Below are 9398 nucleotides of genomic sequence, written 5' to 3' on the forward strand. Positions count from 1 at the left end.
GTGGTGTTAGTGGTGTTGTGTGGAAGGTTCTTCTCTGTCTCACCCCGATGAAGGTGATAAGTGAGTTGGTGTTAGTGGTGTTGTGTGGAAGGTTCTTCTCTGTCTCACCTCGATGAAGGTGATAAGAGTGGTGTTAGTGGTGTTGTGTGGAAGGTTCTTCTCTGTCTCACCTCGATGAAGGTGATAAGAGTGGTGTTAGTGGTGTTGTGTGGAAGGTTCTTCTCTGTCTCACCTCGATGAAGGTGATAAGAGTGGTGTTAGTGGTGTTGTGTGGAAGGTTCTTCTCTGTCTCACCTCGATGAAGGTGATAAGAGTGGTGTTAGTGGTGTTGTGTGGAAGGTTCTTCTAAGAGTGGTGTTAGTGGTGTTGTGTGTCTCACCTCGATGAAGGTGATAAGAGTGGTGTTAGTGGTGTTGTGTGGAAGGTTCTTCTCTGTCTCATAAGAGTGGTCGATGAAGGTGATAAGAGTGGTGTTAGTGGTGTTGTGTGGAAGGTTCTTCTCTGTCTCACCTCGATGAAGGTGATAAGAGTGGTGTTAGTGGTGTTGTGTGGAAGGTTCTTCTCTGTCTCACCTCGATGAAGGTGATAAGAGTGGTGTTAGTGGTGTTGTGTGGAAGGTTCTTCTCTGTCTCACCCCGATGAAGGTGATAAGAGTGGTGTTAGTGGTGTTGTGTGGAAGGTTCTTCTCTGTTGAAGGTGATAAGAGTGGTGTTAGTGGTGTTGTGTGGAAGGTTCTTCTCTGTCTCACCTCGATGAAGGTGATAAGAGTGGTGTTAGTGGTGTTGTGTGGAAGGTTCTTCTCTGTCTCACCTCGATGAAGGTGATAAGAGTGGTGTTAGTGGTGTTGTGTGGAAGGTTCTTCTCTGTCTCACCTCGATGAAGGTGATAAGAGTGGTGTTAGTGGTGTTAGTGGTGTTGTGTGGAAGGTTCTTCTCTGTCTCACCTCGATGAAGGTGATAAGAGTGGTGTTAGTGGTGTTGTGTGGAAGGTTCTTCTCTGTCTCACCTCGATGAAGGTGATAAGGTGACCTCGATGAAGGTGATAAGAGTGGTGTTAGTGGTGTTGTGTGGAAGGTTCTTCTCTGTCTCACCTCGATGAAGGTGATAAGAGTGGTGTTAGTGGTGTTGTGTGGAAGGTTCTTCTCTGTCTCACCTCGATGAAGGTGATAAGAGTGGTGTTAGTGGTGTTGTGTGGAAGGTTCTTCTCTGTCTCACCTCGATGAAGGTGATAAAGAGTGGTGTTAGTGGTGTTGTGTGGAAGGTTCTTCTCTGTCTCTCGATGAAGGTGATAAGAGTGGTGTTAGTGGTGTTGTGTGGAAGGTTCTTCTCTGTCTCACCCCGATGAAGGTGATAAGAGTGGTGTTAGTGGTGTTGTGTGGAAGGTTCTTCTCGATGAAGGTGATAAGAGTGGTGTTAGTGATGTTGTGTGGAAGGTTCTTCTCTGTCTCACCTCGATGAAGGTGATAAGAGTGGTGTTAGTGGTGTTGTGTGGAAGGTTCTTCTCTGTCTCACCTCGATGAAGGTGATAAGAGTGGTGTTAGTGGTGTTGTGTGGAAGGTTCTTCTCTGTCTCACCTCGATGAAGGTGATAAGAGTGGTGTTAGTGGTGTTGTGTGGAAGGTTCTTCTCTGTCTCACCCCGATGAAGGTGATAAGAGTGGTGTTAGTGGTGTTGTGTGGAAGGTTCTTCTCTGTCTCACCTCGATGAAGGTGTCGAGGGTGGCGTTGGTGGTGTTAGTGGTGTTAGTGGTGTTAGTGGTGTTGTGTGGAAGGTTCTTCTCTGTCTCACCTCGATGAAGGTGTCGAGGGTGGCGTTGGTGGTGTTGTGTGGAAGGTTCTTCTCTGTCTCACCTCGATGAAGGTGTCGAGGGTGGCGTTGGTGGTGTTAGTGGTGTTAGTGGTGTTAGTGGTGTTGTGTGGAAGGTTCTTCTCTGTCTCACCTCGATGAAGGTGTCGAGGGTGGCGTTGGTGGTGTTAGTGGTGTTAGTGGTGTTAGTGGTGTTGTGTGGAAGGTTCTTCTCTGTCTCACCTCGATGAAGGTGTCGAGGGTGGCGTTGGTGGGGTTGTGTGTGATGAGGAACCTCATGTTCTTGTAGGAGACCTCGACGGGGGGAGCCGGACGGTTCATTCTGGACACACTGAGGATCCCACTCTCAGGAGAAGACGCCACGACGTCGACCCAGACCCAGGGGCCCAAACTCACCCTGACAGAGGAGCACCCAGCCCACCAGCTACACTACACTGTCCTGACGCAGCAGGCAGGAAGCCGGGCAGGAAGCCAAGTCACCCCTGCTAGTCTCTCTTGAGGCTGAGGAACAAACCCCAGCAACAACACCCCACCTCAGAAGGACTTTACAAGGTCCTCTCAAGTCTCTCCTGTCCAGGGTGTCTTGGGGTGCTGGGAATAGAGTGGGGTTGGACAGGGTGAAGAGTAAGGTGCCGGGGGAGGGGGGGGGTGAAGAGGTAGCTGTCCGTTAGCTTACGCTGCCCTTGGCCACCGATACTCACTACCCCATCTGGTGAGTTAGTGGGCCTGCCGTCCGTCGGTCAGTCTACAGTCAGAGTGGGGGTGTCTGGGTGGAGAGGGCGACCTGGCTGTGGGCATTCAGGGGTGGGAGGTGCAGCAGGGCAGCAAGGCCATCCTCCCCCCGGGGGGCCTGGGCTCAAGCGCTGAGATGTTGGGCGTGGCAGTAGTCACCGCTCCCCTGCAAGAACTCCATCAACGACTGGCCGGCCTGAGTGCAGCGCTGCAGAGAGAGGAGAGAGTCAGGGGGACTAACAGTCAAACCACACACACACACACACAGTGGGACTAACAGTCAAACCACACACACACACAGAGACAGAGGAGAGAGTCAGTCGGACTAACAGTCAAACCACACACACACACAGAGACAGAGGAGAGAGTCAGTCGGACTAACAGTCAAACCACACACACACACAGAGACAGAGGAGAGAGTCAGTGGGACTAACAGTCAAACCACACACACACACAGAGACAGAGGAGAGAGTCAGTGGGACTAACAGTCAAACACACACACACACACACACACACACACACACACACACACACACACACACACACACACACACACACACACACACACACACACACACACACACACACACACACACACACACACACACACACACACACAGTTAGTTGGGAAGAGAAAGTCTACCTATTCTCCATTATCCCCAGTCAGTCAGTTCAGGACTTCATTTCCTGTTTTGATCAAGCTGGGCTGAAGAGCGTTTGGTAAACTTTTATTCTATCAAACTACACACACAGGGTAAGGAGAGGACACAGACAGGCCTAGACAGGGCCTAAAACTAACTTGTTTGTATAGCAGCCACTGTGGCAGGTAGATACAAAATAAATCTACCAGCCAATCAGATTTTTTACCTGCCAAAATTTTTAAAAATGTGCTGCCATAATTACACAAAGAAACAAAAAAACTGCCATGCTTAGTAATGTTTCTAAAACAAGAAATGTATTACTAGTAAGGAGTTATTGGTTATATTTCTCAATGTAATTTACTATTCTGTGACCCGAGTATTTTTAACATAAACATCAGACAAAAATGTTTAGCTGGCCTTTTAAGGTTACCTTGGTAACAGGGCCACTCAAGTTATCACATGTGCCTGTGTCACTAGTAGAGAGCCAACGAGGTCTCTTTTTGCTAGAAGTGGGAGGAAACTCAAACATTGAAAAAGTAACCTAGCTCGTGAACAAAACAATGTAAATTAACAAGAAATCACTGTAGGATACTTGAGTAAATTAGACCAACTTTTATGCCTGTGCCCATTGCTTCTAAAAACAAATATTTCCACACTCACAGCCCCCCAGACAGGCAGTGTTGCTGCCTGATATCTGAATCCTAATGTTATTGCTTTCTTTGTGCATTAACAGATACGAAACAAAATGGCATTAATACTTTGAAAGCAGCTACTGCAGCTTTTATTTAGCTATAAATCACAACTCACTTGGGCCCATGCTTGACTATTTTTATGAAATACCCACACTGTAGAGCCTGGAGTACTGCCAAGCACTAACATAGCTGGTGAATTATACATTCTTACCTGCCAACGGCAAAATCTACCCACGTTCAGCAGGTGTTAATTTTAGGCCCTGGGCCTAGGTGAGGATAACTGATACCCTAGAACTGCCAATTCCAAAAATACCACACGCAGCGCCATACGCTAACCACACGCAGCGCCATACGCTAACCACACGCAGCGCCATACGCTAACCACACGCAGCGCCATACGCTAACCACACGCAGCGCCATACGCTAACCACACGCAGCGCCATACGCTAACCACACGCAGCGCCATACGCTAACCACACGCAGCGCCATGCGCTAACCACACGCAGCGCCATAACCACACGCAGCGCCATGCGCTAACCACACGCAGCGCCATGCGCTAACCACACGCAGCGCCATGCGCCACGCAGCGCCGCTAACCACACGCAGCGCCATACGCTAACCACACGCAGCGCCATACGCTAACCACACGCAGCGCCATACGCTAACCACACGCAGCGCCATACGCTAACCACACGCAGCGCCATACGCTAACCACACGCAGCGCCATACGCTAACCACACGCAGCGCCATACGCTAACCACACGCAGCGCCCCCACGCTAACCACACGCAGCGCCATACGCTAACCACACGCAGCGCCATACGCTAACCACACGCAGCGCCATACACCACACAGCGCCAGCTAACCACACGCAGCGCCATACGCTAACCACACGCAGCGCCATACGCTAACCACACGCAGCGCCACACGGTAGGACACCAATGGAACGCAGCGCCATACGCTAACCACACGCAGCGCCATACGCTAACCACACGCAGCGCCATACGCTAACCACACGCAGCGCCATCGCTAACCACACGCAGCGCCATACGCTAACCACACGCAGCGCCATACGCTAACCACACGCAGCGCCATACGCTAACCACACGCAGCGCCATACGCTACACGGGCCACACACACAGCGCCATACGCTAAGGGACACAGCGCGCACGCAGCGCCATACGCTAACCACACGCAGCGCCATACGCTAACCACACGCGCGCCATACGCTAACCACACGCAGCGCCATACGCTAACCACACGCAGCGCCATACGCTAACCACACGCAGCGCCATACGCTAACCACACGCAGCGCCACTACGCTAACCCACGCAGCGCCATACGCTAACCACACGCAGCGCCATACGCTAACCACACGCAGCGCCATACGCTAACCACACGCAGCGCCATACGCTAACCACACGCAGCGCCATACGCTAACCACACGCAGCCCCATACGCTAACCACACGCAGCGCCATACGCTAACCACACGCAGCCCCATACGCTAAACACACACAGCGCCATGAGTTAACCACACACAGCGCCATACGCTAACCACACACAGCGCCATACGCTAACCACACACAGCGCCATACGCTAACCACACACAGCGCCATACGCTAACCACACACAGCGCCATACGCTAACCACACACAGCGCCATACGCTAACCACACACAGCGCCATACGCTAACCACACACAGCGCCATGTACTGCATACTTCGAGATGGTAGGACACAAATGGAAAACACTGTGCAGTAGGGACACTTCTCCAGTTATTTCTACTATTTTAGCACTGTAGGGACACTTCTCCAGCTATTTCTACTATTTTAGCGCTGTAGGGACACTTCTCCAGCTATTTCTGCTACTTCAGCGCTGTAGGGACACTTCTCCAGCTATTTCTACTATTTCAGCGCTGTAGGGACACTTCTCCAGCTATTTCTGCTACTTCAGCTCTGTAGGGACACTTCTCCAGCTATTTCTACTATTTTGGCGCTGTAGGGACACTTCTCCAGTTATTCCTGCTATTTCAGCGCTGTAGGGACACTTCTCCAGTTATTCCTGCTATTTCAGCGCTGTAGGGACACTTCTCCAGTTATTCCTGCTATTTCAGCGCTGTAGGGACACTTCTCCAGTTATTCCTGCTATTTTAGCTCTGTAGGGACACTTCTCCAGCTATTTCTGCTATTTCAGTGCTGTAGGGACACTTCTCCAGTTATTCCTGTTATTTCAGCATTGTAGGGTAAATTCTCCAGTTATTCCTGCTATTTCAGCGCTGTAGGGACACTTCTCCAGTTATTCCTGCTATTTCAGCGCTGTAGGGACACTTCTCCAGTTATTCCTGCTATTTCAGCGCTGTAGGGACACTTCTCCAGTTATTCCTGCTATTTCAGCGCTGTAGGGACACTTCTCCAGTTATTTCTACAGTTATACCACAATTCACAATCTTGATCAGGATGATACTAGTAGTGTTGTTTTACCTGTAGAGACATACTGTAACCTGGTAGTGTTGTCTGTCGTAATATGGATGAGGTTGCAGCCTACCGTTTAAATGTACTATGGATGAGGTTGCAGCCTACCGTTTAAATGTACTATGGATGAGGTTGCAGCCTACCGTTTAAATGTACTATGGATGAGGTTGCAGCCTACCGTTTAAATGTACTATGGATGAGGTTGCAGCCTACCGTTTAAATGTACTATGGATGAGGTTGCAGCCTACCGTTTAAATGTACTATGGATGAGGTTGCAGCCTACCGTTTAAATGTACTATGGATGAGGTTGCAGCCTACCGTTTAAATGTACTATGGATGAGGTTGCAGCCTACCGTTTAAATGTACTAAGGATGAGGTTGCAGCCTACCGTTGAAATGTACTATGGATGAGGTTGCAGCCTACCGTTTAAATGTACTATGGATGAGGTTGCAGCCTACCGTTTAAATGTAATAAGGATGAGGTTGCAGCCTACCGTTTAAATGTACTATGGATGAGGTTGCAGCCTACCGTTTAAATGTACTATGGATGAGGTTGCAGCCTACCGTTTAAATGTACTATGGATGAGGTTGCAGCCTACCGTTTAAATGTAATAAGGATGAGGTTGCAGCCTACCGTTTAAATGTAATAAGGATGAGGTTGCTGCCTAATTGAGGTAACGCGGACACACTGACAGTAATTCGATACAATCTATGGGGGCTTCGGCTTTACAGTTATTACTACACTATCTCCTTGCCAAAATAACTTCCCTCACTACCTCCTAACTGAACACAGTAGCCAACTGAAGTAGAAAATACAACTGTATGTGAAAGTAAAAGTCCAGAGTAAAACTAGCACTCAGAGAAGCCACCGTATTGTACTGCTCACCTGAGACAACTTCTTTGACAAGAAAACATCCTCAAATAGACAAGAAGAGAAACAACAAGCAGCCTTCTTTAGATTCCTTCCTCACAGCTAAAGCCCAAGAAGCATTTCATTCCTCTGTCACCACCAGGTTGATCAAGCTCATCAAACCCCAGGTCCTCCAAGGAGTCTCTCCAACCTGTTACTCTGCAGAGCTCCCCTTCACACACTGAGCGTCCATCCACACTGCACACACCCGTGAGAAAGCTTATAGTAATCTAGGCAAATACTTCTTCACCACGCCTCTCCTCCTGCGGTCCCTCCCACAGGCTCTCTCTCCTCCTGGGTCCCTCCCACAGGCTCTCTCTCCTCCTGTGGTCCCTCCCACAGGCTCTCTCTCCTCCTGTGGTCCCTCCCACAGGCTCTCTCTCCTCCTGTGGTCCCTCCCACAGGCTCTCTCTCCTCCTGTGGTCCCTCCCACAGGCTCTCTCTCCTCCTGTGGTCCCTCCCACAGGCTCTCTCTCCTCCTGTGGTCCCTCCCACAGGCTCTCTCTCCTCCTGTGGTCCCTCCCACAGGCTCTCTCCTCCTGTGGTCCCTCCCACAGGCTCTCTCTCCTCCTGTGGTCCCTCCCACAGGCTCTCTCTCCTCCTGTGGTCCCTCCCACAGGCTCTCTCTCCTCCTGTGGTCCCTCCCACAGGCTCTCTCTCCTCCTGTGGTCCCTCCCACAGGCTCTCTCTCTGCCATGTCTGTTCTGAACCAGTTGAGACTGCCCAGGTTTGTCATATGACACTGACAGCACTCAACTGTTAATGTCACAAACAAATGCATGTAATGCTCTAGGAGGCACAGAGAGTTGACCCATAAATATAGTGATGTTGGTTAGGGTTATGGGTTGTTCTGACTCCTGGGGGTGACTGTTAAATATAGTGAAGTTGGTTAGGGTTATGGGTTGTTCTGACTCCTGGGGGTGACTGTTAAATATAGTGAAGTTGGTTAGGGTTATGGGTTGTTCTGACTCCTGGGGGTGACTGTTAAATATAGTGAAGTTGGTTAGGGTTATGGGTTGTTCTGACTCCTGGGGGTGACTGTTAAATATAGTGAAGTTGGTTAGGGTTATGGGTTGTTCTGACTCCTGGGGGTGACTGTTAAATATAGTGAAGTTGGTTAGGGTTATGGGTTGTTCTGACTCCTGGGGGTGACTGTTAAATATAGTGAAGTTGGTTAGGGTTATGGGTTGTTCTGACTCCTGGGGGTGACTGTTAAATATAGTGAAGTTGGTTAGGGTTATGGGTTGTTCTGACTCCTGGGGGTGACTGTTAAATATAGTGAAGTTGGTTAGGGTTATGGGTTGTTCTGACTCCTGGGGGTGACTATTAAATATAGTGAAGTTGGTTAGGGTTATGGGTTGTTCTGACTCCTGGGGGTGACTGTTAAATATAGTGAAGTTGGTTAGGGTTATGGGTTGTTCTGACTCCTGGGGGTGACTGTTAAATATAGTGAAGTTGGTAGGGTCATAGGTTATGGGTTGTTCTGACTCCTGGGGGTGACTGTTAAATATAGTGAAGTTGGTTAGGGTTAACAGGGTTGTTCAGAACTCCCATAACATAAACCAAGTGAACTCTGTTACTCCCCTTTCCCTTAACTGCTAGTATACAGAAACATAATCTCTCCCCTTTCCCTTAACTGCTAGTGACTGTTACCTTAAATATACTGATATTTAATGTACCACCATCTACTCTGTTCTCTCCCTTAACTGTTAGTATACAGAAACATAATGTACCACCATCTACTCTGTTCTCTCCCTTAACTGTTAGTATACAGAAACATAATGTACCACCATCTACTCTGTTCTTTCCCTTAACTGTTAGTATACAGAAACATAATGTACCACCATCTACTCTGTTCTCTCCCCTTTCCCTTAACTGTTAGTATACAGAAACATAATGTACCACCATCTACTCTGTTCTCTCCCCTTTCCCTTAACTGTTAGTATACAGAAACATGTACCACCATCTACTCTGTTCTCTCCCTTAACTGTTAGTATACAGAAACATGTACCACCATGGGACATCTGTCTTCAGCTGTCAATCAAACCCATAGTGGCGCTAGCTAGCTGACAGAGACCTGTGGCGGCTGAACAAAGGGGCTTGACGGTCTATTTCTGTGTAGCTGCCAGCACGCCAGCCAAGGACTTTAA

The 9398-nt window shown here is 49.1% G+C and overlaps 1 protein-coding gene across 1 annotated transcript in view; it reads right to left on the reverse strand.

Moving 5' to 3' along the window:
- Positions 1–7411, reverse strand: part of LOC124025278 (protein tyrosine phosphatase type IVA 3-like) — a 53304-nt gene extending 45893 nt beyond the window's left edge. Inside the window, exons 1-2 of the mRNA XM_046338833.1 lie at positions 7225–7411; positions 2027–2744 (exon numbers count right to left, since the gene is read on the reverse strand). Coding sequence (XP_046194789.1) covers positions 2027–2125 — 99 coding nt within the window. The 5' untranslated portion in view covers positions 2126–2744; positions 7225–7411. The remainder of the gene's footprint in view (positions 1–2026; positions 2745–7224) is intronic.
- Between the last annotated feature and the right edge of the window lie 1987 nt (positions 7412–9398).

The sequence above is a fragment of the Oncorhynchus gorbuscha genome, unplaced genomic scaffold, assembly GCF_021184085.1.
Source record: "Oncorhynchus gorbuscha isolate QuinsamMale2020 ecotype Even-year unplaced genomic scaffold, OgorEven_v1.0 Un_scaffold_2211, whole genome shotgun sequence".
In the NCBI taxonomy this organism is placed as follows: Eukaryota; Metazoa; Chordata; class Actinopteri; order Salmoniformes; family Salmonidae; genus Oncorhynchus; species Oncorhynchus gorbuscha.